The sequence below is a fragment of the Sprattus sprattus genome (assembly GCF_963457725.1).
Source record: "Sprattus sprattus genome assembly, chromosome: 2".
Classification (NCBI taxonomy): Eukaryota; Metazoa; Chordata; class Actinopteri; order Clupeiformes; family Clupeidae; genus Sprattus; species Sprattus sprattus.
This window is the reverse complement of record NC_137921.1, coordinates 34,247,165-34,274,509: the sequence shown is the minus strand read 5'-3', so window position 1 is coordinate 34,274,509 and position 27,345 is coordinate 34,247,165. Positions and strand designations below refer to the sequence as shown.

The following is a 27,345-nucleotide window of genomic DNA, read 5'->3' as shown; positions in this document are numbered from 1 at the left end:
TGCCCCGGTGGAGGTATACTGGGCACAAAGCAGTGCACTGTTACTGGAACTGATGGGGAAGATTGAAGCAAAGCTTAAGAAGGCAGCCAACCAACGTTGAGAAAAGAGGGTCATGAAGCAAAAGTGGATTCCCCCCCCCCCCCCCCCCCCCCCCCCAGTAATGATATTTTATGGATATTCTTCATAACTCTAAATAATCAAATGTTTTTAATGCAGTTGAATAGCAGGCTAATGAAGCCTATGTGTTTCCGCTTCTAATATACACAAACATTTGCTCAAACATTTTCCGTAATGAGACCCTTTAAATCTCAGGGTGTGTCGTTTTAAGCCTTCGTTTTTAACAGACTAGCCCTAATTGATTATACAGCCCATGTTTGCAGGGTGTCTGGTAGCATGAAGGGTGTATGTAAAGTGGTCAGCAATGAGGCTGTAATCTGTGCGAAACCAAACTATTTATAGAATGTTTCCAATCCACCCAATTGTTCAAATAACAGAGTTTGCACTGATATGTTCTTCATTGAGTATTTAAACAGTTGAAGATTTAGAGCTAACAATAACGGGAGGGCTATAGGCAACCTGAGACAGTCTTACGTGTACCACTTCACCGTTTAACTTCACGCCCACTGATTGGTATAATAGTGGTGTTACATTTTCAGTGGCCCAGTCTCCATGTGTTCATCTTTTGATTCTCGTCAACGACAGAAGGAATTATTTAGGTAAGTGTATCATTAGTTGTGCCATTTGGTCTTTATAGTTTGACGGGACATATGGCACCTATTAGGCCATCATCACAAAGTTATAATAATGTTAGGACATGTTCGTCAAGAGGATAGTAAGCTACACAGATGTAGCATTTTGTTTGAAGAATGAGAACGATTCAGTTAATTGAAAGTTTTGTAAATGGGCAGACTACTCATTTATATCTTTGCATTTGGCAACAGGACCTTTTCACACTGTGAAGTTACATTTGCTACATAAACGAGGAAAAAAGCTTGTGGGAATGGGAACTATTCTCAAAGGCCTTTGACTTCCTTGGTATGGCACTGGTAAGTGGATATGACTTTCATGAATGTTTATTCTTTTTTTCGCGGGGCTGTGCCCAGTTTCACTGAAAGTAACCGTGTATGAAATAATACAAACGCGTCACTGTCCCCCCGAGGTGATGGCTTCTGTAACACTGACAGAATCTGTGAAAGACTGTGGTGTCTGTTGTGATTTTAAAGCCTCATGCTCCGATTTATTTTGGTGCAGGTCAGGAGCTCTTGAGACTGAAAGAAGGATGATAAGGGTTAATGCTGTGAATTGCCCCTAGATTGAAATGGATATGAAGAAGAATGTGGACAGAGACCATGCTGCCTCTTCACCCTTTCCTTACCAAAGATGTGTCGCACCGGCGGTCATCTTCATCTTTCTCTTGCTAGGGGTGTTCATTGGTTTTTTGATTGGTGAGTTTCAGTTTGCTTTTCTGTAAAATATTGAGCTGTGGAGCTCCGTGGTGATGAAAAGTGGCCTACTTCTCCAGAATTGTAATTTCCTTCATTACATGTTTGTTTTTCATGTTTTTGAGTAGCCTAAAACACTGTGGATAATCTCGTTTTTAGCGTATTTGGTACAAGAGCAACATTATTTCATGGAGACGGTGGAATTGAAAGGACTTAAATATGACACTGATCTTCAAGATGACTCATCAACTTTCTCTGAGGTGTTATCAGCCACTATGAAAAACAAGGTGATATACCATGCATTTAGCTGTTGTACTTATCATTTGTTACATTTATAGATTTTGCTGGAAAAAAAACACCCAGCTAAAATAACAATTATTTTACAGATAAAACATATCTTCCTTGCCTCATCGTTAGCAAATCATTTTGTTGATTGTGAAATTATCGCTTATGGGTAAGTCAAGAAAGGACTTTCATTCTCGTCAAATTTGAAGTATTCAATCTTTAACAATGCTCATAACATACACTGTAATTTATAACATATATAACATGTGTTCACAATATTGTAATAACTAGATCAGACTTAAACACTGTTATGTGTGAATGTAAAGAGGTTCACTCACTCAGTGTTCACCTGCCACAGAAACATCAAGGGAAATACGATGGCAACATTTCGACTGGTCTTTAGTGTATCCAAGGCACAACAGTACTCCAACATATACATCCAGGAGCTGCTGAGAGCAGGCCTGCAGACGCTCTTCAATGGGAAGACACTTACAGTACCAGAGTTTGGAGAGATTCACGGCATCACACTTCTTGGTTAGAATCTGCATTTCTATGTGCGATTCAATGCAATGTGTTAGAGATGTTTGTGGTCTTCTATTCTTACTTTGTCAACAATTCATTATGTGCTTTTGATTTATTTTCCAGGGGCCAGTGGGAAGTCTTTTTTTAACATCGGAGATGACACAAGTATGACTTACAAGTATTTACTTTTTAAATCAAACCATAGGAGCCTTTTGACCGTTTTGACCTTCTGAATACTATTTTATTTCATTTTTTTCCCGCAGACATCTGCCCCAGTAACACTTTCGTCTGTCGCGATGGAGAGTGTGTAACCAAGCGGAACCCAGAGTGTGACTCCATTCCTGATTGTGCTGATGGTTCTGATGAAGCTGATTGCTGTGAGTACAGTGGCTCATTCAACACCATAGAGTACAGTACACTGGCTTACTCAACACCATAGAGTTCAGTTCACTGGCTCACTCAACACCATAGAGTTCAGTACACTGTCTCACTCAACACCATAGAGTTCAGTACACTGGCTCACTCAATACCATAGAGTTCAGTACACTGGTGAGTCAACACCATAGTACACTGGCTAACTCAACACCATAGTGGCCTAGTACACTGGCTCACTCAACACCATAGTGGCCTAGTACACTGGCTCACTTAACACCATAGAGTTCAGTACACTGGCTCACTCAACACCATAGTGGCCTAGTTCACTGGCTAACTCAACACCATAGTGGCCTAGTACACTGGCTCACTTAACACCATAGAGTTCAGTACACTGGCTCACTCAACACCATAGTACACTGGCTCACTCAACACCACAGAGTTCAGTACACTGGCTCACTCAACACCATAGAGTTCAGTACACTGGCTCACTCAACACCATAGAGGTACAGTGGCTCATTCAACACCATAGAGTTCAGTACACTGGCTCACTCAACACCATAGAGGTACAGTGGCTCATTCAACACCATAGAGGCCTGTCAGTGTGCATGGATACAGTAAACATAAACTTTAACAAAATCTAAATAATTATGTTATGATAAAAATATAATATAATATATTATTGTTTATGCATTACATCTAAAAAAAGCAGTGTATGGGTACTAACTATTTATCATTAGTGATCACGGGGTACCCTAGGCTCACATTAGTAAGGTGTGTGTATATGTGAATATTGCTGGAAACTAGGGATGCACCGATCCACTTTTTTCACCTCCGATACCGATACTGATATCTGAGGCTTAGTATCGGCCGATACCGATCCGATACCGATATAAAAAAACAGCGCGAAACTGGTAACTGTGTGTATGTGTGTGACCACACGTGCGAGAGGGAGAAATGAGGAGTGCATGCTCATTTGCTACTTGACATCATGTCTAGTCATCACTATCAATTCATAACATAACAAACAAAAATAATCACAAATAATGTACGTTCTAACTAGCGCTAGTGTTCATATTAGTTAGCAATCATATATCCGCTAGCGCCAACTTTTACGTTACATTGTAGAGGCTCAGCATGGTGACCTGTTAATGTATTTGCTGGTTCTAGTCTGTTAAAAGACCCACGATTACCAAAGCAGTATTCTTTATCCCCCTTTAATGTGCATTCATCAATTTCCATTACATGACGATGCATGTGATCCTACATATGTGAGTGTCTGCAATGAGAATGGGGACTAATTAGCACTGCAATGAATTACTTTAACATGAGTTATTGCTACACAATAACAATTACACAACTAATATTACTCGATACATATAATTGTGGACATTACACAAGGCAACATGAATCTCATTCATAGCTCATCCAGTCGAAATCTTAACAGGATGAACCCATCTTTATTAGAGCGAATCAACATCAGGACATTACTTAATCTCCGTTTAGCATGCTAGCTACTAATAGCAACGTGCACTCATAATACACTACCTATATACATAAACATAAAAAAAAAAAAAAAAATACCCGATACCCGATCTAGAAATGTCTTCAATATCGGTACCGATACCGATACAAATATCGGATCGGTGCATCCCTACTGGAAACACTTCTGTGAACTCTTTCACCATCTCGTCACAAACACTCAATAGCAGCTGTGAGGTTCACTGTTGTGGTTCTTCCTTACTCGCAGCCTGTGGCAACCGTCCAGCTATGGGCAGTCGTGTGGTTGGGGGTGAGGATGCTCGCCGTGGAGAGCTGCCCTGGCAGGTCAGCCTTAGGTTACATGGCCGTCACACCTGTGGGGCGTCTATCATCAACAGCCGCTGGCTTGTCAGCGCTGCCCACTGCTTTGAAAGGTGAGGGAATCTTTCAGGAAAAATTAAGGCTTTTGTTGTGCTGTTGCATTGAACATTGTCTTAGCCTCTCTGTTTCTCTTCTTTAATCATGCAGTGAGAATGACCCCAAAGTCTGGACAGCACTTATAGGGGCCAGTCTGGTGAATGGAGAGGAAACAGAGGTTGCCACGGTGAATATCAAGTCCCTGATTGTGTCTCCAGGTTACAACCCCATGACCACTGACAACGATGTGACCGTGCTGGAACTGGAGAGCCCCATAACCTTCAACCAGTATGTGCAGCCCGTCTGTCTGCCCTCCTCAGCACACGTCTTCAGCCCTGGGCAGAAATGCATGGTGTCCGGCTGGGGTGCTCTCAATCAGTTCAACAGTGAGTACTAATACGGAGACTATTGGTCAGTAGAATTGTTTCGTCCATGCAATACATTTGAGTTATATGCAAGAAAAGATGTTAAATTCCTTGTGCTATTAGTTGGGGACTGAGTCCCACACCGGCTTAAACCTGTCACTGTCACATGCAAATACTCATACCCACCAACCTAGCCTAAGCATTATAACAACATGGTGCACTACCACCATCATATCGATACTTAAAAATACTTCACAATGTCAATTGAACAATGTCACTGGAGTTGTCTTGTAGTGGACACCTCCCTTCGCCAGTGTTTCATTGAATTAGGCCCATGACACCTCCAGAAGGCTCAACAGTTGTGTCTGGGGTCCCGTACACCAACAGACACACCTCAAGATACACTTTGAAAATATTTCACATATGTACCTCAGGCTGTGCAGGGTAAGGGGTGGGAGGGTATGGCGTATCTTATTTTCTCTCTCTCGCTGTCGTTTTGATGAAAATACAATTTTATTATAAATTGATCTATTATAAACAGTCCTGAGAATTATTTTGGTTGGTGCGTGTTGTACTAATTCTGAACAAACACACTTATTCTTTTCTCACCTGATTAGTCTTCATGTGTAGCAACCCTGGGTCAGGCTTGTTTTACATCCAGACAAAATATGTTTTAATGAGCCAACACCTACACACAACTTGCAGCTTACGTCTTCACCCACCCACTGACCCATGTTCTGTGGACACGGGAGTTGTCTGATCCTCTTATTCTCAACATTATGCCAGATCATTTTCAAATTATTTCAAATTTCAAATTATTAGTGAATACAGATATTACTATTAAGTTTCAGGTGATTTAATAGGCCAGAACCAGCAGTGGACCCCAGTAAACATCGAATGGATTTGAGATATTAGGTGTATTCATTTTTTCCATTCAAACGGTTCTTTCACTTTTTGTGCAGATGACGTTCCTCCTGTGCTTCAGAAAGCAGTGGTGAAAATCATAGACTCGAGGATCTGCAATAAATCATCTGTATACCAAGGAACTATCACAAACAACATGATGTGTGCTGGCTTCTTGCAAGGAAGGGTAGACTCCTGCCAGGTACGTTGCAGTGAGGATCACACAACCTATTGTTTATTGTTTATTTGGATACCCATTAGCTTCCACATAGTGGTCGCAAGTCTCCCTATAGAACTTGGGCATTAAAAAAAATGCAAATGTAATGGAAATAATATTATATTAATCAAAGGCTGTCCAGTCAACTGTCTTGGCTCCGTTGATGCACACATGTGTGTATATGGCTACTTGTGCTTTCCAAGTACAGTTGGTACTTTTTTTGCTTTTTACATTACTACACAACTGAAAGTGTGATTTCCTTCAAATGATATTCCTTTTGCTTGTCTACTAAAAATTTAGTAGACAAGCAAAAGGAATATTTTATTTAAATATTTCATCAGTTAAGCATTTTATTATTTTACTTTATAGCTCTTGTTTCAAATGTTAAAAAGAATCAAATCTGGTCAGTCAAATATGGTTTTATGATTGGCTATGTATCATGATATTGATCGCCATGAAAGTAAGGGTGTTGTCTGTGAGAAGCAGTCAAACCCTCACGGGCAGCATTTGGGTTGGAACCCACAGAAGTCCAGAAGAGACTGGCAATCCCACGGCAGATATAGAAGATTATTTCCACAGGTTTAGAGGATTCTATTAATTGATACCCTCCCGCAACTACAATATCCATGCAGAAAATATAGCAAGTCAGTCGATAATATCTTGCATAGTGTAGTTGTGATACATCCTGTTTACAGTAGGTAGTGTCTAGGTTGCAGTTGTTGATTAGTTCACATCTGTGGTTTGCACCATATCATGGTATATGATGTTATGATATTAGTGTGTTAGTAATGTGAAGGAAGACCAGACCAGATGATTAAGATGTCAATGATTAGACCAGTTCTTTCACAATATGCTATGGACAGGGGGGGAAAAAATGATTGGCAGCGGTGGGATTTGAACCCACGCCTCCGGAGAGACTGGAGCCTTAATCCAGCGCCTTAGACCGCTCGGCCACGCTACCATGAATCCTGCTTGAAGGCAAGATATATATCAATAGATACCGGTAGATAAATAATAAAAGATTGCATATAATTATACCTTTCAACAGGGAGCATGTTTTCAAAACATATGACTTTGCAGTAATGTTTAGACTGGACTGACATTCCAGCTATATAATGACTGGTTCATTTTAGAGTCATCCAACCTCCATGATCAGTATTGAAAAAAAAAAACATTTTGTACAAAATCTGATATCTAATATACCAATATATATATATATTTATATATAAATATTAATTTATTTATATATATATTAATAAAACTGGACTCAGAAAATCAGTTGGAACTGCAGCCTCTTAAATGTATGACACCTGTAATAACACTTATAGTTTTCAGTACTTGGGAATAATACAACAAATGGCTGGGATAGGGGTAGTTAAAAGACAGGTATCCATTGCTGTTGTCTTGTCACAATGACTGGGACTTCCATTCATTCCACCAGGGTCAGGTTGTGACAGCTAAGAAGCATTCACCATATTGGATGTCAATATCTAATGTTCTTACCTACAGGGTGACTCAGGAGGGCCGCTGGTGTGTGAGGAGTCTCCTGGCCGGTTTTTCCTGGCTGGTGTGGTGAGCTGGGGAGTGGGCTGTGCTCAGGTCAACAAGCCAGGGGTTTACTCACGAGTCACTGAGCTACGCAACTGGATCCTACACTACGCCAACCCAGACAAAGTCCAGATCTCCTCAGCTCTGCCGAATGCTACTCGTGTTCTTGAGTACATGGCAAAAACGCCATCCTCACCTCTCATTACGACAGGTAATAGTCTTTCAAAGGTTACGTAAAGTTGAAGAGTGAAACAGTGCCTTACATAACGGGTTACAATGACATAACAATTATTCCCCTCTATGCAGGAAACAACTGCAGTGGTGCCTTTAACTGTGGGTCTGGAAAGTGTGTTGTCAAAATAAACCCTGAATGTGACAATGTCCCTGACTGCCCAAATGAATCAGATGAAAGGAAATGTGGTGAGCAAACCAAACTTTTTGAGATGGTCAACCATGACATCTGAACAAAAACCGTAATCTTGTTATTACTTGGTAACACTTTACATAAAAGCCGAGCTACAGCAACACATTCATTGTGTAAAAGCCATATATACGTATATAAAGCCTTCTGAAGCCAGTTGGCTTAACACATTTGTTCCACTTCCTCTTACAGCAATTATACTCATTAGCTAAATCCACAGCTAATAAAATAGTTGTTCTGCTGGTTAAGGAAGCCCGTAAATTCCATCCCGGCTCCGCACCATGCAGATGCAATTAACATATTTTCTGAACCCAATTCCCCCGCCCAGACTGCGGGAAGCGCCCTGCAGAGCGGCATGAGCGAGCAGTGGGTGTGGGGCCGGCTCAGCGGGGGGAGTGGCCGTGGGTGGGCAGTCTCCAGTTCCAGCGCTCTCATAGCTGTGTAGCCACACTCATTCACAGCAAATGGCTTCTGACTGCAGGGCACTGCTTCAACAGGTACGATAGTCTAGTTAATAGTTAAACTGCAGTCACTTCTGAGGGCAGAGGGCCCAAGATGGCCGAAGAGATTAGTAGGAGCCACATTTTGGGGTCTAACTTAATGTTTAATTTTCACTGTGCATTACCACAAGTAATGAATAAAACTATGTACTTCTCCTGTAAGTAAGAATACATTGTTAAATATTCCACATTAATTCATAGGTAAAAATAGTACCCTAATGTGGTTTACATTTGTTCCCTTTGTGTTAAAGATGTATATTAAAATGAATTTGAGTAATAATGTTGACTGAAAGCTGTTCGACCTACTCAGTTTTATTCTAATATGTACAATGTTTATTTGCACCACCTTTGAACTCAAAACCCAGTTTAACAATAGCTTCCCCTCTCCTTTTCTTTGTAGGGATTTGAGCCCAAATGGCTGGGCGGTGAGTCTGGGCTCAGTGTTTCATCCTGGACTGGGTGCCCTAGTAATACCTGTGCAGCGGATCATCATCCATACTGGCTATAACAGCACCGGCAAGGACTTCGATGTGGCTCTTGTAGAACTGTCTATCCCAGCACCGAGGTCCTACACCATACAGCCTGTTTGCCTGCCGTCACCTCTCCATGTCTTCAATGAGAACACAGAATGCTACGTCACTGGATGGGGAGCGATGGCCGACAAAGGTGAGAGGCAATGATCGGAATCATCATGTTGTAATAATGTTGGGAGTCTGATCTGAGTAGTTAAACAGGGCCCCTCATATAACCCTGTAGCCCATTTGTTTTTTACGATTTCTGTAAAGATGCTGTTTTCTCTCAAACACAAACACTTTCCCACAGGCAAACAAGCCAGTCTGTTGCAGAAAGTCAGAGTCAACATTATTGACCAGACAGCGTGCCAGAGGTCCTATGCTGAAGGTCTGCCAGAGAGAATGATATGTGCTGGATCCATGGATGGTAACAGAGATCTGTGTCTGGTGAGCAATGAATTAGGCCTTAGTTATATTACACTACTGACAGCTGACGAAAAACACTTATTTTTTGTGGGTGTCAAAAGAAACCTCTTTTACCATTGTTTTACCGTTGTCTATTTTTTAACCCAAAAAAAAAAACATTTACAATGAATGTGTGCTTATATTTGTTCCACTCCCACTATTTTGACTGAGAAACTTAACCCTAATGTGCTTTGAGATAGAGTTAGTCCTCCACTGGAGCTCATCTCAGCCACATTTGTTGTTCTTATGAACCTCGTCAATGGACATCTACTAAGATCATTGAGTGTTCAATTACATGTCGCTTTAATTTGTATACAGTCGGATGTATTGCACAGAACAATACATATGATGACATTGTCTGGGGATTTGAATTGTGTTTTTTTTCTTTGGCAGGGAGGACTAGGGGGTCCCCTTACCTGCCGGGAGCATCTTGGTCGCTGGTTTGTGGCTGGGGTGGGCAGCTGGAGCCAGAGCTGTACACGGAGTGGCTTCCCAAGCGTTTCTCTACGCGTTACAGCCATCAGGGAATGGATATCAAAATACCTTCCATTTTAAGGACGCTACACTGCAACGGCCATTATACTGTGGGAATTTCTCCCTTAGCTCACTCACTGAATTTGCTCTGACCACTGTGAATCAATGTTTTTGCCTTGTTGTAATGCAGTGTCAGAGCATTTACTATACTGTAACAATTGTATCCCTTATTTATTAATTCTCCATAATGTATGAAGTCAGTCTTAAACATGATCAGCTCTGGATATAATGCATCTGTATCGATATGACATCAGATTTTGGTACTCAGGATGCAGGAATCAAAGGGATTTTTGTGGTGCTCTCATAATATAATTTGAATCACTGTGTTGGTGTTTGATGATAATAAATTAGTTTAAGGATGTTTGTTATGAAATTTTTATTTATTAAACTGTAACATTTACCATTACATCTTATCCTTTATTTTTCATTCAAGAGAGTTCTCTATTTAACATGTTTTTTTTTGTTAAAGAGGTAGTGCCCCTTTTTTTAAAGCTGTAAACTAAATATGACTGAACTGTGATGAAACACATCAATATTGGCGTTAATATTGACATAATTACCATTTTTTTTGCAAAAAATTACAATTTATGGGTTGAAATGGTTTAACACGCCAGCTACTGTTAAAAATAGACCTGAACCTGAACATGGACCATGCTGGCATACCTACAACTTTTTGGGACTTTATATCAAAGAATATTGTTAACACCCTCCTATGTTGTAGCCTTCTCTGCCCATTGCCCACTGCTTACCATTTTTCAGTCATGCAATTGGTTGAGGTAGGCTCAGAGCTGGGGGTGAACTAACACTTTAAGACTGTGATTTGCAGCCATTTCTCTTGCAAAATTCAACCAAACAGACTGCATTTACAGACACTTGTGTAAATATATTTTATTTTGCTTATAACTCACTAAGCAACTTAAGTCCATATAGGCTCATACAACAGTTAAATATACAGATTCAAATCACCTTGTTAGTTATTTCCATGTTAAGGATTTACAAAATCAGACCAGATCCTTTGAGCATCGATGTCTTACAATTCACACGCCATTTTCTGTCCCCACAATCCCACAGAGATGAATAGGGGAGAGAGGTTCCCAGAAATCTGACTTGCCCATAAACAAAGCCAGGCAGAGTCTGTGGGTTCAGTAGGGCTTTTTCAGACAGACCCACTACTGTGGCGGGCAGATACTGTGACAGAGGGGGAAACAAGTCTGACAATTAGAGTTTGTTCTACAAAGGTATCATGGTGTTGGTGGTGGCCTGTTCAGTAGACAGTTATGAAAACAAAGTTGCTCCTAAATACTTCAGTGTGAAAGAAAGCCGGTTTCTAAGTACAGGAGGTAAGCTGAGCCTGTCAAGCACCATCATCCCTCAGGGAGAGGAGTTGCACCTGCAACACAATCAGTGACAAACGAATGAATGGGCACCTGGAAATCCACATGAGGAATGAGACGTGTGCACAGGACCAAACAGATGCATGTCAAAAATGATTACAGAATTGTGTCTGGGTTCACCAAAGACAGATGGCGATCGGAATTTTAGTTATACTTTGTATGCTTAGGAAGAAAAAAAAAGTGTCCACTGGCAATTTTTTTATGGCTAAAAAGACACATTCTTCAGATATTCTTCTTCTGATGTTTTTCAGATTCCGTTAGAATGTGACACTGCCAGCCAGGGCATCTTCACCCTCAGGTTTGGCAAGAGTAAGGTTTGGCTGACTGGTGGATGACCAACAGATGACCTTCACATGCGTGCCCTTTCCCGCTGTAATCTGGAGTTATAGGTTCGGGATACCGTGTTCCACGCATCCATGTATCGATCCATACACATGGCTATGCATTTCTGCCATAAGTAGGGGGGAAAAAAATGTTACATACAAGTTTAATTGTTTGCATTACTATTTTGGCAATATGGTTAAAAAAAACTATATAAACACCTATAACCAGCATGGCTTTTAACCCACAAACAACCACTATTACTTCCTCTGTTTGTCAATGAATACTTCATACCAACACCTATTTCAAAACACCTCTTAAACTCAAAACAGTAAGTGTGCTTTGGTAAAAGTAAACTAACTGTATGATCACACAGCATATTAATTCTTAGGTCAAGGAGTCAATAACACCAATCCACAGGAAACATAATACACAGCTCTTTTACAGTTCAGCTGATGAAACAGTAACTGACCAAAACAAAGTGACCGTCAATGGCTGATCGGTCACAATACAACGAATTTAAATGTAGACGAATGCAATATGTAATGTGTAAAGGTGAGTTAAGAGGGGTTTCCCTTGCAAATGTATCCATTTCCTCTCACTTCTTATTCAACTCATTGTAAACAATACCTGTTCTGAATTATCCAAAGTCCCACCAGGTTTGCCTATGCATTTCTTGAAGCACTTGTCTGTCATTCTCTGGAATACAAAGGAATGAACATCAATAACATTTGTAGGAAATACATTTTTCGGTCTGTTCAGTTTACACCGGTACGCATACTCCAATTACTCCAATTTAGGCGGACCTAGCTAGGTGTAAGTTCCTTATCTCCTCACTGATTTCTGATTAACAACCATTACATCAGTTAGCCAGTCATCTAGATAGCATAGTTCTTGCTCTACAGACCTAACCAGCCAACGTTGCTAAACGCAGCAGTAGACACAATACTAGGAGTAACCCATTAACAGCAGACTAAAACATAACCTAGTGACAGCTAAAATATCAAAAACAGGAGCTCAGCTAAGAAGCTAACTGGTGCTGGTTTCAATTGAAATGAAATTCTGCGATTGCACCAACCATTTACTAATCCCAACTATATAACGAAACAATTTGTTATAACCTTCCCTTTATATAATCTGTGTCGTTCTGATTGCTATTAAGTTCACATATAACGCATACTTTAATGAAAGCTGGCTACATTGCTGATTACTTAAGTAGCTAGCTAGCTATGAATTACCTGCAAAAGCTCTTGTGCATTAGCCACTGCAATCTGTACTTTAACTTGTTCCATAATGGTACTGGGATCCATCTTACTAGAACCAGCACCAGAGGCAAAATCGGATCCAAAATTGTCCATGTTACAATTTTTTACAACCAGCCGGCAACTATTCTTCGTCCACACGTGTAATAACTGCACTATGCCCTTGACTAGCGGCCACAGGAAACGGAGAATGCATGGCTTCCTGTCAAATCTGCTTGTCTTCATGGGAAATGTAGTCCGTAATTTGCAAGTGTAATTTGCGATTCATTCTCAACAAGACTACGTTCTAATCTTACGTTGTAATGTTGTTATGGCACTCCAGCAGAATATTAATAAAAATTCTAAGAGTTGTAGTTTTGAGGCCTAATTGTATGGTGTAAAAATGTCACCATGCTAATAGATCTGGGACCAGATGCTAGACTACTTATAAAATAGAAGTTGGTTGGTTACTTAAAATAACAATTAACCATAAAGGAAAAAAAGGAAAAAAATCAATTTACAATCATGCAATTTAATAAACACGTATCATGGTAAGATAAGAATTCTGTAATTAAAGAGTAGCATGCATTACCATGATACGTGTTTATTAAATTGCATGATTGTAAATAGATTTTTTTTCTTTTTTTCCTTTATGGTTAATTGTTATTTTAAGTAACCAACCAAATTCTATTTTATAAGTAGTCTAGCATCTGGTCCCAGATCTATTAGCATGGTTTATTGATTTGTGATGGTGACATTTTTACACCTAAAAACTACAACTCTTAGAATTTTTATTAATATTCTGCTGGAGTGCCATAACAACATTACAACGTAAGATTAGAACTAGTCTTGTTTCCAATGCAACGGGTTCTAAAGTTAAATCAAACATTCCAAAGGTTGAGAGTGAGACGGAGAAACGAGCGATGGTACAGGTTTTTTAGTAACTTTGTAACAAATTAACTCTTTTTATGTTAGAATTAGAATTCCCAGATATAATGTACCACTGCAGACATTTCTGATTTAATTTGATCGAGTTTACATGATTGTTAATTATCTGGTATTATTGATGTCACAGGGATCTCGAGAGAAAATCTCAAAGAAAAGGTCATTCCGAAAATCTATCAAGAAGAAAAGCAGTAACGGCAGGAGTTCTAAGGTGTGCTACATGCTACAGTGTTAAAGTAATACGATTACGCTATCAATCTTGATCAGACTGCAGAAATATCGTGTTTCTAAATATGACCAATAGTGTCGTGTTGTCTATTAGAAATTCCGCATTGATATGGTAAGACAGTTACCATATTCTATTCTGTACAGCACTCACTTGATCCTGACGATACTATGTATGGTATTCCGGAGTTGCCATGTGATGACAGTAAGTAAGCTGAACACATTTTTTTCTGTATTATAGGCCTGACTAAATCTCGTTGTAGATGTATGTGTGGATGAAAGTAGGGTTCAATAAACAGACAAAAAAACGAACACATATTTTCTTCTTGCAGTCCCTGTCCATGTTGCATTTGACAACGAGGTTGAGGAGCTTCCATTCGATGAGGGTATGGGTATATTTATAACAGGCCTAATAATATGTATCTCATAACATTTTCACATGCAAACATTTGATAACGTTGATGATGATTATGATTGCGATGAGGCCCGCAGTATATAAAATATCACACCCTTCTGATGTTATCCAGTTCCAGATGTTTCATGTTTCATTTTTCCATTTAACATATTCTGTACATTTTTAAAATGTATTTTATATTTAGTTTTTCCTATGTTTAATAACTTAATATGTGTATAATAACTTAATATGTGTATTGTTTATTGTGTATGTTTATTGGGTATTGCACCAACGTCCCACAAAAAAATCCTGGTAGGTGAAAACCTACTTGGGAGTAAAAACCTTTCTGATTCTGATGTTCCAGGTGTGCCAGAGGCTGTACCTCCTGCCATGTGCCTGGCTGCTGAGCAGGCTGCCTCCTCTGCCCACCCTGGCCATTGCATTAGGGAAAACTCACAGGATGTGATGTTGCCTTGTGTTGCCAATGTATGCAAACATTTTGTAAGCTATTGAAATGTATATTGACATGGTGCTGATTTTGAGAGTCTCGTCTCTTTTTTGGGACGCATCTGGTTGGGAATTGAAGACCATGGAATGCCTCCGAAATGACAAACAATAATAAATATTTACAGGTTGCCCCAGTGAAGGATTTGGGAATGGCAGAAGGAGGAAAGGCCTCATATGATGATCTGATAAAGGCCCTGGAGGCAGAAAAGGCAGAGAAAGTGAAACTTCAAGTGGCCCTGAAGACTGAGGAGTCTAGCATCCTGAAGATGAGGATGAGGTTGAACAAGCTGTCTTCATCGCTGTCAGAGGAGAAGCGCATGCAGATCAAGCTCTCCGGTGAGCTTCAAGCAGCTCTGTGTCACCAGCAGAGGACGCTGGAGGAGCACGACTGTCTGGCTGCAGTGCTGCAGGAAGTCAGAGCTGTGTGTGCAGAGCTTCAGGCCGCTGTTGAGACAGAGATGGCCGAGACGAAGAAACTGTCTCACCAGCTGCAGGACTCAGGCTGTCGGCTCAATGAGAAGACAGCAGACCTGGAGGAAAACAAGGGTATTCAAGTTGAGCTTCGTGCTGCACTGCAGAAAGAACACGAGAGGCATGAGAAGCAATCCTTGGAGCACCAGGCCCTCCTCTCCAAGCTGCACGAAGTCACATCTGCCACAAAGGCAGAGGCCAATCAGGGCAGCCATGAGAAGAAGAACCAGCTACAGACTTTCACAGCACAGATCCATCACGCAGAGAAGCAGTCCTGCAAAGTTAAAAGCACTACCCTGGGCCCCACAGACCAATGCCCGCCATGGGAACATCAGAACCTCTTGGCAGAACTCCAGAGCTTAGCCTCTGAGCACAGCGCTCTCGTGTTAGAACACAGGGTGGTCCTGTCGGATTATCAGACCCTGCAAGCCGACCACCGGGCGCTCCAGTCAGTTCAGCGAGAGCTTAGGAGCAACCTGAACAAGAAGCAGGGCCGCATCCTGAGAATGGCCACAGCCCTGACGGAGCGAGAGTCTGGCAGATACGCTCTGGAAGCAGAGTTCCACACTATTAAAGGTGAGCTTCAGAAAAGCTCCTCGGAGGTTGAGGGCCTCACTGTACAGCTATCAAGCCTGCAGGAGAAGGATAGAGAGGTCTCCTCCACCCTGGATCAGCTGAGAGGCACTGTTGCGGCTTTGACAAAAGGGCTCGACCGGCAAAGGGTTAATAACTTTGAGCTGAGAAAGGAGGTAAAGGAGGTCAGATGAAAACATCTACTGCAGAGCTAAACAAAGAACTTGATCAGCAGAATTTAGATAATGTGTCACTGAGACGAGAGTTGAAGCAAGAAAAAGACAAAGCGGCTCAACTGAGGAGAAATATAGAAAAGCATTGCAGGGTGATTGTGGAACAGAGGAAAGCAATGATACAGAGTACGGAATTGGACCAGGGCGTCACTGACCAGTATCTCCTGCTGATTAAAGAACTGAAATCAGACAATGCCAGACTCCAGGAACAGCTTCTGAAGGAAAAAGACAGGCATAGGGCCCATGTGGACAAAACCAAAGACATCTTGGTAAAAAACAAAGAGCAACTGGAAGCTACAAGGGCCAAGTACAAGGGGGCTCTCAAGGATGCATCCATATCACACAGGGATTTTACACAAGCCTGTTTTTATTATCAATATTAATACTTTATGATTTGTATGGTATTTTATTTATTGTTTCATCGGTTTCATGTTTCATGTATCATGCCAACACAAGATGGCGCTATACAATTCATACAGAAAGTTCAGACCCTGTCAAATTTTCCAGATTTTTGTTGTTTGAAACTCATCTTCAATACCCCACAGTGACTAAGCAAAAAACAGGTTTTTGGAGTGTATTGTACATTTATTAAAAATAAAAGACCGAAATATCCCAGAGTGTTAAGACTCTTCAATTAGGATTGCTCTAGATTTTTCATGAATCCATCTTTCCCTTCATCCTGACTAATCTCCCAGTCCCTGTTGCAGAAAAACATCCCCACAGCATGTAAGTCCACTGTAGGGATGGTATTAATGAGGTGATGCACAGTGCCAGGCTTCCTCCACACATGCCGTGTATGAATAACTATGCCAAATAGTTCAGTCTTCGTTTCGACAGACCAGAGACAATCAGACCATTTAGCTTCCCATACTGTTATAGCTGTGGTGATTCTTTTGGCAAACTCCTAGTGAGCCATCATGTGCCTTTTAGTGAGGAATGGCTTCTGTCTGGCCGCTCTACCATAAACTGATTGATGGATTGCTGCACTGATGGTTGGCCTTCTGTATGGTTCTCCCACCTCCATAAAGGAACTCTGAATCTCATTCACAGTGACCATTAGGTTATTATTTACCTGTATGACCAAGGCCTTTTGTCCCTGACAACTAAGTTTGGCCAGGCTGACAGATCTAGGAAGCCTCTTGGTGGTACCAAACTTCCTGGGTACTTTCAATGCTGCAGACGTTTGCTTGCAGCCTTCCCCAGATCTGTGTCTTTACACAAGGCTAACTCACAGGTCTTCAGGCAATAGCTTGTTTGTCACACTGAAATACACCATAAATTGTGAGACCTTATATAGACAGGTGCATAATTATGTACAATAAATTAAATTAGACACAGGTTGACTCTAATCAAGTTTTAGAAGAATCTCTGAGACCATTTATATGAGTAGGATGCACCAACGTCTCATAACAAAGAGTCTGAGTTCTTATGAAAATTAGATATTTCTGTCTTGTATTTTGAATAAACAAACAAATCATTAAAAAAAAAACAGTTTTTTTTGTAGCTGTCGAGTATTATGTGTAGATTGTGTGCATAATCATAATGATAATAAATAATGATTTAGGCCAATGTGCGAGGTGTGGCTTACATTATCAGTTTGTAACCTACGATTAAGCAATATCTCAGATAACTGGCAAGGCAAAAATGTTTCACTGTGTGCAACTATGGTCGTTTGAATGCCAACACGATCGGTATGGGCAGGGAGCCTTTGATTCTAGCACACTTTTCCTTGATTGGACACACCACGAGTAGGAGGAGCTCATTCAGTTTCTGGCTACTATAGCAATGAGGGAAGATTTGTAAAGTTAGTATACGGGCTGTGCTGTTTTGAAGAACTACGATCAAACTAATTGTAACTGCAATCGAGAGACGCATAAATAGGTCCTAGATGGGTTTTAATTATGTCTTGGATATCTGTGGTATAGAAAGCGATAATCTACACCGGAGTTGAGAAATTCGACAAAGCAGCAACGAACCGAGAAAACCACGGACCGATCGATAGTAAGTAAACGAAATATTTCTGTAGGTTTTATTATGCTGACATTATACTGATCATTTGATACATAAAACATAACATAAATACTTATGTTATCCTTGTATTTCCCTTATTGTTCACCTTTACGTACCGTAATTTTCACAACAGAAAGTGTGTTCTGATGTTGCATGCAGAACTGCTCCCGACAGGGAATCGACGCGTGTTACCAACATGGTCATTTCTTCTACTTCTGTATTCCGAGTTTGGGACTGTTGAGCTTATTTTAGACTGCCTTACTCATTTGCCTCTTAATTATGCATGGATTATTAAAGTAGGCCTATGTTTAGGTTTATGCTTGACGACAATCTAGAGCTGTATTCAGGAGAGAAACAGATGAACACTAGGTATAGGTCGTGAATAACATGAATGCCTTACATTAAGCCGATAATATCATATTTTTCACTCAAAGTTGTGTGTCATTCATATTTTTTTTTACAGACGCTTTACTGACACAATCCCGTAGGAAAATGTATCTTTGGACGTGGAGACCTAGATGTGATCTCATTATTGTTTCAATTATGTATCAATTTCACCACAGGACACATTTTGTCCGTATAGAAATCTGAGAAGCAGGAGATTTAAGACCAAATCTTATTTTTGTAATCTCATTGTTGTTAAGGAGATAATAAGGGGATATCATTTAACTCTTCTTGACCATTCATACATAACAAGAACACAGAAATTATGAAGCTTGACTGGTGAATTATTAACTCGAGGGCTGATAGCAGGAGGAAGTCAGGTGCATCCACCCTGCTGCTGCTTTGTTTGGTTGTATTAGTCATTTCATTGGACGGTTTCCTGTTCAGTGTTGAGCTTTGCTGGTTTCGACTGGGTGGAGAGGCACATTCGTCATCTGGACAATTTAAGAATTCTGAGAATTGAATGTTACTATCTACCAAAACGAGAGAATCAAGAATTAGGTACAAGGTTTTGATTATTTGGCCCACTCTTCTGGAGCACCAAACAATGTGAGGGGGGATATTATTTGATTTCCTTTATTTAATGTTTCTGCTCTCTTTGTCCAGCACCTGGGCCAAGTTAAATGCAAAGTGCATGTAATGTTATTGTTATTTCACTGGAAAATGGTGGTTGTCAAAAATGTTGGCAATAAAAATGCTCTTATATGTTTACTATCAAGGTCAAGGATGTCTGTGAGTAACCATGAGAACCGGAAGTCGAGGTCGAGCTCGGGCTCGATGAATATCCATCTCTACCACAAGACCTCCCATTCTGACAGTCTCCTGACACAACTCAACCTCCTTCGTAAGCGGCGAGTCTTCACAGACGTAATTCTGCAGGCCGGAAACCGTGCCTTCCCCTGCCATCGGGCCGTGCTGGCGGCATGCAGCCGTTACTTCGAGGCCATGTTCAGCGGTGGTCTGAAAGAGAGCCGGGACGCCGAGGTGAACTTCCACGACTCCCTGCACCCCGAGGTGCTGGAGCTCCTGCTGGACTACGCCTACTCCGCCCGGGTCCTGATCAACGAGGAGAACGCTGAATCGCTGCTCGAGGCGAGCGACATGTTACAGTTCCATGACATCCGAGACGCCTCCGCCGAGTTCCTGGAGAAGAACCTCCACCCCTCCAACTGCCTTGGCATGATGCTGCTCTCCGATGCCCACCAGTGTCAGAGACTCTACGAGCTCTCCTGGAGGATGTGCCTCGCCAATTTCGCCACTCTCTACAGGACAGAAGACTTCCTGAACCTACCCAAAGACAAGATCCAGGAGCTGATATTCAGTGAGGAGCTGGAGGTGGAGGATGAGAGTTTGGTGTATGAGGCTGTCATTGACTGGGTGAAGGCTGACATAGAGAGGAGGCATAGTGACCTGCCAGAGCTGTTACGCTGTGTGAGGCTGGCCTTGCTCCCAGAAACCTACCTGCTGAAAAATGTTGCCTCAGAGGAGCTGGTCATGGGCCACAAGGTGGGCAGGGAGATCGTGGAAGATGCTGTTCGCTGCAAGATGAAGATCCTCCAGAACGACGGGGTGGTTACCGGTTTTTGTGCCCGACCACGGAAGGTGAGCCAGGCACTGCTCCTCTTGGGAGGCCAGACATTCATGTGCGACAAGATCTACATGATCGACAACAAGACCAAGGAAATCACCCCCAAAACAGACATCCCAAGCCCTCGGAAGGAGTGCAGCGCATGTGCCATTGGCTGCAAGGTGTATGTGACAGGTGGGAGGGGGTCTGAAAATGGAGCGTCAAAGGATGTGTGGGTCTATGACACACTCCATGATGAGTGGTCCAAAGCTGCTCCCATGATGGTCGCCAGGTTTGGACACGGCTCAGCAGAACTCAACCACAATTTGTATGTAGTTGGGGGACACACGTCTTTAGCTGGGTCCTTTCCAGCGTCCCCATCAGTGTCCCTGAAACAAGTTGAGCAGTACGACCCACAGGCTAACAAATGGACGCTGGTGGCTCCTCTTCGTGAGGGGGTAAGTAATGCGGCTGTGGTCGGTGCCAAGAACAAACTCTTTGCCTTTGGGGGCACCAGTGTCAACAGAGAGAAATATCCCAAGGTGCAGTGCTTTGACCCCTGCGAGAACCGCTGGACTGTGCCCGCGATGTGCCCGCAGCTGTGGCGTTACACGGCTGCTGCGGTGGTTGGCAACCATGTGGTGGTGATCGGTGGAGACACCGAGTTCTCGGCCAGCTCGGCCTACCGTTTCAACAGTGAGACTTACCAGTGGTCCAAGTTTGGGGACGTGACTGCAAAGAGGATCAGCTGTCATGCCGTGGCCTCAGGAAATCGGCTCTATGTGGTCGGGGGATACTTTGGGGCACAGAGGTGTAAGACCCTGGACTGTTATGACCCTTCCACGGACACATGGGACAGCATCACCAGTGTGCCATATTCCCTCATACCCACAGCCTTCGTCAGCACCTGGAAGTACCTCTCAGCATAACGCAGAGGATCCTTGTAATTGGTGAGTTCAATAACTATGCTGTGTTAAAGCATTGGAGCACATCAAAACCCTGATGTGTGGGGACTGTCTGATTGTATGTGAGAGTACAGTGATGAAAGTGTAGCATCTATGGAAATAAGCAGTGCTTGTTAAAACAGAAGAAAGACTTTCTGCTCTCCGCACAGTGTTATTTAATCTGAATGTTTCAGCCTTACCATGGAGATCTAAGGCCCAAACAAAACCCAAACGTTTGGGGAAGGCACTACATTTTTATTAGACAGCAAGGTCTGTGTGTGCCTCGTAAATTGTTGAAAAATGTTCTAATGAGCCCTGTTGGGTGTCAAATGAGGTGCTAAAGGAATGCTGAGACCCTAATTACAAAGCAGACGTGGAAGCCACAGGCCTCAAAATCCTTGCAGGGAAAAAAAATCAGGTTTGTGCTTGTTTTGCTGTCCCTGGTAACAAGTGCACCCAGAGAACCTGAGCGAGAACCGCTTAAAAAAAACAAAAAAAAACAGTTGATTTTGTCAGGAGCTGCCATGTGGCAATGTTCAGAGTGCTGCCATGTTTATGTAGGAGGGGGTAGCTTCCTCCTCCTGTGACCCATTGTCTCAAGGCTGGGTGGTGAAGGAGCTGATGGCCCTCACTGTGTTCTGACACACCAATGACAAAGCTGCCTTCGATGCCCTTTATGACTAATTTGCATTTGAAAGTGTCCGCCAAGAAGAATGATTAAAGAGCAACGTGACATCGCAGGGGCATACCTGCCAAGTTCCCTGGTCAATCATTTCCCCACAAAATGGCTGGATAATCTGACAATCATTAACCTAGACTTCCTGAAACCATATTTGTTACATTGTACTAATTAACCCTGCACTTTGACTTGGATATATGATAGCAAATATCAAGTCATGGAGCCCTGAGAGGTTTTATTTCAGGCTGTTACAGCAGCAGACCAGTTAAAGAGCGGCTTACGGGAAGTATAGCATAGCTGCTGTTTGCTCTTACTCAACAGTAAACAGCTGGCCAGGGTGGAGACGCATGTCTGGGCGAGAAAGGTAACACGGCTCTGAAGTTCAGACACTTCACAGGGCCGCCGCCAGCTCCCCACGCGCTCTCATTTCTGTTTGCTTTTAAAGTTCTCAAAGGATCACTTGCTTGACAGTGTTTTTTAATCATCCTTAGACATGTCAAGGTGCCTGAGAAGGGGGGACGGAGAGAGAAAGAGAGAGAGAAGTAGAGAGAGAGAGAGAGAGAGGAGGAGGTAGAGCAAGAGAGAAGTAGAGAGAGAAAGAAGTAGAGAGAGAGAGAGAGAAGGAGATAGAGCAAGAGAGAGAGAAGAACAGAGAGAGAGAGAAGGAGGTAGAGCAAGAGAGAGAGAGAGAGAGAAGGAGGTAGAGCAAGAGAGACAGAAACTATATTTTGCACAGTTTGGCAGCCAAGAGCTCGAAACTAAAAATACCCGACTGAGATGTCGGCAGAGGTCATAGAAACAAATAAAGAAAGTCCACATCTCTCTCTCTCTCTCTCTCTCTCTCTCTCTCTCTCTCTCTCTCTCTCTCTCTCTCTCTCTCTCTCTCTCTCTCTCGTGTTTACGAAGGGTCGGATGACACCGTGCTGGAATACTTGACATGGCAATAAAATGTTTTTTTGTTTTGTGCCCCCACTAGGTTTGCATTTCCTCCTGTAAATTAATCATTCACATTTAATTGGTGGTTTTGAGGAATGAGGGTGTGCCATACCAATATAGTCCCTTTTAGCATCTGACTAAGAGGAGCCACATATTTGATGTCAACATTAATCAAACTGCTGATGCAGATGAGCCTCTGCACTTTCAGCCACGTCCCGTAGATACCACTTGGGCAAATGAAATGCCCCGTGGTAACCATGGCGTACACTCTCAGAAGAACTGGTTCTTTATAGGTTCTTTTAAAAAGCATAAAAGTTCTCCATATGATTATTTTTTCCATACAAAGAATGCTAAACTGCTGATGAAAAAACGTCTTTGCTTCCTACCAGACCGATTTTTAAACAAGAGAAGTGAAGCCGTGCATTACAAGCAGGCCGCTCTCTTGTGCTGTGACACGGCGCACCTGGACAGGGTCAAAGGTGGAGAGCCATGCTTCGGCTTGTTTTCCCTGACAGCTGTCATTGACCAAGAGGAGGAGAGGGTTGAAACGATAGACGGGGGGGGGGGGAGAGATGCACTCAATACTAATGTTTTATTAATGCTGTTAAAGGCCAACCGAACTGCCCACTGAAAGAGGCATTCTTGGGACATCTGTGTGCAGTCCCCTGCCTTTAGAAAAGGCACAGACACGCACACACAGAGGAAGCACGTGCAGCTACCCCTCAGGTCCCTTCCCCCCCTCCAAATCTCCAGAGAATTCGTTCCGTTGCGGTACCCTGCACAATTGGATTTGCATAAACCTAATAGCGTTTTTATTGCTCTTTTCTGCAGGGTGTAAAAGCGAGGAAACCGACTGAAAAGAGAGGAAAATAAGATGCCTGGAGTGACTTAATTATGGCTAAGCCACAATTGAATTAGTAGTTATTAATATATCATCTGTCAAAGGGACCTTCTCAACACCTCAGATTACACAACAATACAATTACCTAAATTGGCAAGTTATGGCCCCAAGGTTGAAATTCTTTGTTTTTTCCCCTTGGCTACATCTAGTGGTAGATGCATATCAGTCTTTACTGTGTGTTTTTCATGTTTTGTTTGTTGTGTATTTGTCATGTCAAGTCAAAACAAGATAGGTGAAATTCCTTTAAATGATTGATCCATCTGCCAATAGAGTATACTTATATCTTCTCATTAGTGAACATTGTTGCACGTGCGTTTTTTATCAGTTGTGAGGAATTAAAGTGGGGCCTTGTGTTATTGGCATCTCGAGGCCCCAAATGAACAGATGTGGGCATCGGTGCAGAATGTTCCACGTCTCTTGCGCAAAAGATTCTGTTCTTGAGCTGTCTGATCACCAGAATTTCCAGACCCGCTGGCAATTTGACACCACTGACCTCTCCCAAGGCCGAGCCCTTACCTGACAAAAGGAAGTCCTGTTTTCTTTCGAATTCAAGATAAGGCGTCCGTTCAAAGGGTACAGGCAGTGGCTTTTACGGTCAGTCAAGTCAAGGCGAGGGCAGGAAAAAAAAAAAAAAAAGACTCTTTAACCGGTCAGAAGAGTTTAAAGAAGGCAGACACAAAGAGCATTAGGAATCCAGCGTGGGTCTAGATAGTGAGGCCATTGTGCTTCCTAAGCTTCTGTTGTCTCATCTGGGGCATTTAGAGAAGGGGAAGGTTGTGGTGAGCCATGTCCCCAGTCGTTTTGTGTACTCTGCTCGACTAACCCGAGGAACTGGTTTGGTCTGAAACTGGGTGGAAGGTCAACCTTTGTCGGTGCTGCTGTGGTGTGTCCCTTCCAGAGAGAGAGAGAGAGAGAGAGAGAGAGAGACAGAAAGAGTCAGGGAGCGGGAGACATGGAGAGAACGAGGGGAAGGAAGGAGGGCCCCGGAGTGACTGCAAGTCCAGTCACTTAAAAAGTCCCAGTTGAAGTCGGGTTAAGCAATGGCTCCTGGAGGTGGCACGGAAATAAACTCGTTGTGGTTTTTGCGGCTTGGTCATCACATGACCCAAGCCGCAGGAGGGTGCTGAGTGGGACTCGTTACCTCAGAATAACACGGCCTCATTCAAAAACAAGCAGGAGCATCCACTTCAATGCAGCCCTTCAGATTGGCCCAACTAAATTAAAAGCTGCTCCTCCGGTGAAACAGTGATCTGCAGGACAGCAGTAATTTGAATCACCTCCAGCATAACGAGGCAAAACACAGGCAGGGGAGGGAAACTGCAATTAGACCTGTAGACTGTTCCAGAAGTGTGTGCGGCCACCCGTTGAGTGGAAACGTTAGCGCGCTGGCACGTGACTGGGTCGGGTTATCATTCTCTCTCTGCATGTCCTGCAACCTGCGTATTACCACGGGCAAGATGCGCAGCTGTCTAAATATGGACTAGAGGCAGAAGACCAAAACCAAAAAGAAAAGAAGAAGAAAAAAACCTCAGCTCAAAACCATCTTCCAGATTTGTCCTAGAACTCTGTAATACTACTTTTGACTTGCAAAGCACTCTCTTATGGCAATACAATCTTGTAACTTCCAAAGTTATTTAATTTTACTAATCTGTAGTGGTATTTTAACAGTACTATGAGGTTCTATACTATGAATGAACAGTGTACTAGTGGAAGTGGTGTCTGATGACATTTTTAGACATAAATCTCTGGATATTTTTTCCTCTGGCTAAATACGGCCGTAGGTCATGTGGCCAGTTTTCACAAAAATGTGAGGATTTCTTAGTCCTTGAACCTTGAGTTGGTGGAATGCCTTTCTAACTCATGTGTCCCCCCCCCCCCCCCTCTCTCTCTCTTTCTCTCCCTGTCTCCCTCCAGATCGTCGGTCATGTTTGGAATGCCGGTGTGTGTCTCCCCTCGCCAACTGGAATGTTGAGGGGATTGCAGAGGGTGGTGCAAGTGGGGGGGGGGGTTAAAAATCCTCCTCAGCAGTCGGAATCACATGGGCTTTACACCAGATCAGTGGAGGGATGAACCGAGACTAATGATAGAGCCATGGCAAGCGGAAAGCCCCCAAAGACGCCTCCTTAAGAAGTTTCCCACTGACGGCTCCCCCTGTCTCTGAGTGGAACACTGCCCTGGGCACCTAACTGAGACTGTGGGCACGGCAGAGAGTGGGCATGGCAACGTGCCCCACCGTCCCCTCCTTCCCTAGCCAAGTGTGGTGGCACCTGTGCTGGTATGACTGGTCGGACCAGACCAGCAGAGTGTGCCAGGAACAACCACTGACTGCTTAGACGGACATACTTCTCTTACAACTCTTTGTTTTAATCCCATCATAATAAAACCTTCATTAAGAGGGTGTTTGGATTCTGTGCATGGATAAGTCTGTGGGATTTTTAAGGCTTGTGGTTGAAATGCCTTAAATATCAGAAATCAGTAATCCCCTCCCTGAGGAGAAAATGCTATGTGCAGAATGTGGCCAAGGCTTTTAATGGCTTACAAATGTCTTTAAAAGTCTTTTAAAAGGTTTTATATCTGACTGTTTGGGGTCTCAGGATTCCAGTTTTGTTCGTTCTGTGTAAATGTGTGTATATGTATGTACATATGTGTATAAATACGCCTTTGTAGATATTTTTTTCCATGTTAATGAAAAGGCTTGTATAGATTGTTAATGTGTTGCCTAACTGGTTGCTGTGAATGTATTCCTACCGAGGACCCATCTGCCAGTTTTCCACTATACTTTTACACAAAGCCAGCTCAGAACTATGAGGACCTTTGACAAGCTGCTGTGCTGTGCTGTGGGTAGCCTACGTATCCTTGATAGTCACTCAAGTCAGTTACACCTCACAGCTTTTCTGTGATTTTAACTTTATTTAGGCAACATTATATACAGACTGGATATTGTTACCCATAGTTCCACTGTTACCTGCATGATTGAGATGTGTTTACATAAATCCATGACTATGGTTGGGAAACAGTGACTTATCAAGGTATGGTCCTGCTCATTCCACGTGTTCCCGAGAACATGCATGGGAACATGACTCCTGGGCACACATCAGTACAGTACAGTATGGTCTGGCTCAGCCATAGAGTGTCAGTGGAAGAGGCACCGATATAGAAGGGGGTCCTTAGGTAACCCACCTAAATGCCAAAACCATGTCTGCTAGTTGAAACTGGATATTGTTCAAACATGCTCAAGTGTTTCCTTCAGTCTAGCATCTCTTTCACAGATGCACCTCCTGTTTCCTGTAAATCTTTTCTGTATCTGATGAAGCTTTTAGCACCTTATTTTGAGTTGTAAACTGAACATGTCTTAAATTATCACTATTGTGTCTTTTGTTCTCTCTGAGCCATGTGATGAACAGTCTGTTAACTCCTTTATTTTCTACTTACTTTATTGTAGCTCAACTGGAATTAGAAAATACATTTGCTTTATATTTTAAATGTTTCTCCACTAATTTTTTTCACATAATTCAATAAAACATCTAAAAAAGCTGGTTTGTCATGTAGTGTCTGTTTGGTATTTGTGCACTTTG

General features: G+C 42.4%; 3 protein-coding genes across 3 annotated transcripts; 2 read left to right on the top strand and 1 right to left on the bottom strand.

The window, feature by feature from the left end:
• Window positions 1-1,318: 1,318 nt before the first annotated feature.
• tmprss9 (transmembrane serine protease 9) lies at window positions 1,319-10,006 on the top strand (the record flags this gene model as incomplete). Its single annotated transcript, XM_080859759.1, has 15 exons — window positions 1,319-1,445; window positions 1,602-1,729; window positions 1,829-1,896; window positions 2,086-2,261; window positions 2,373-2,414; window positions 2,513-2,626; window positions 4,372-4,537; window positions 4,632-4,906; window positions 5,848-5,990; window positions 7,515-7,764; window positions 7,860-7,973; window positions 8,303-8,471; window positions 8,875-9,140; window positions 9,297-9,433; window positions 9,845-10,006. The coding sequence occupies 15 exons, from the start codon at window positions 1,319-1,321 to the stop codon at window positions 10,004-10,006; spliced, it is 2,337 nt and encodes a 778-aa protein (XP_080715885.1).
• Window positions 10,007-10,853: 847 nt separating this feature from the next.
• Window positions 10,854-13,128, bottom strand: timm13 (translocase of inner mitochondrial membrane 13 homolog (yeast)). Its single transcript, XM_080832752.1, has 3 exons — window positions 12,939-13,128; window positions 12,331-12,399; window positions 10,854-11,827 (listed from the first exon to the last, which is right to left on the bottom strand). The coding sequence occupies exons 1-3, from the start codon at window positions 13,056-13,058 to the stop codon at window positions 11,729-11,731; spliced, it is 288 nt and encodes a 95-aa protein (XP_080688878.1). The 5' UTR covers window positions 13,059-13,128; the 3' UTR covers window positions 10,854-11,728.
• A 5,053-nt stretch (window positions 13,129-18,181) lies between these two features.
• On the top strand, window positions 18,182-26,981 carry enc3 (ectodermal-neural cortex 3). Its single transcript, XM_080832013.1, has 3 exons — window positions 18,182-18,290; window positions 19,463-21,260; window positions 25,685-26,981. The coding sequence occupies exon 2, from the start codon at window positions 19,470-19,472 to the stop codon at window positions 21,237-21,239; it is 1,770 nt and encodes a 589-aa protein (XP_080688139.1). The 5' UTR covers window positions 18,182-18,290; window positions 19,463-19,469; the 3' UTR covers window positions 21,240-21,260; window positions 25,685-26,981.
• The last annotated feature ends 364 nt before the right edge of the window (window positions 26,982-27,345 follow it).

Bases quoted from the DNA above. Each gene is read 5' to 3' on its own strand.
- timm13 (XM_080832752.1), bottom strand. From the start codon at position 13,058: ATGGACAATTTTGGATCCGATTTTGCCTCTGGTGCTGGTTCTAGTAAG. The intron at 12,400-12,938 runs GTAATTCATAGC...TTTGTATTCCAG, and splicing joins ATGCACAAGAGCTTTTGCAG to AGAATGACAGACAAGTGCTT. The intron at 11,828-12,330 runs GTATTGTTTACA...TACTTATGGCAG, and splicing joins CTTTGGATAATTCAGAACAG to AAATGCATAGCCATGTGTAT.
- enc3 (XM_080832013.1), top strand. From the start codon at position 19,470: ATGTCTGTGAGTAACCATGAGAACCGGAAGTCGAGGTCGAGCTCGGGC.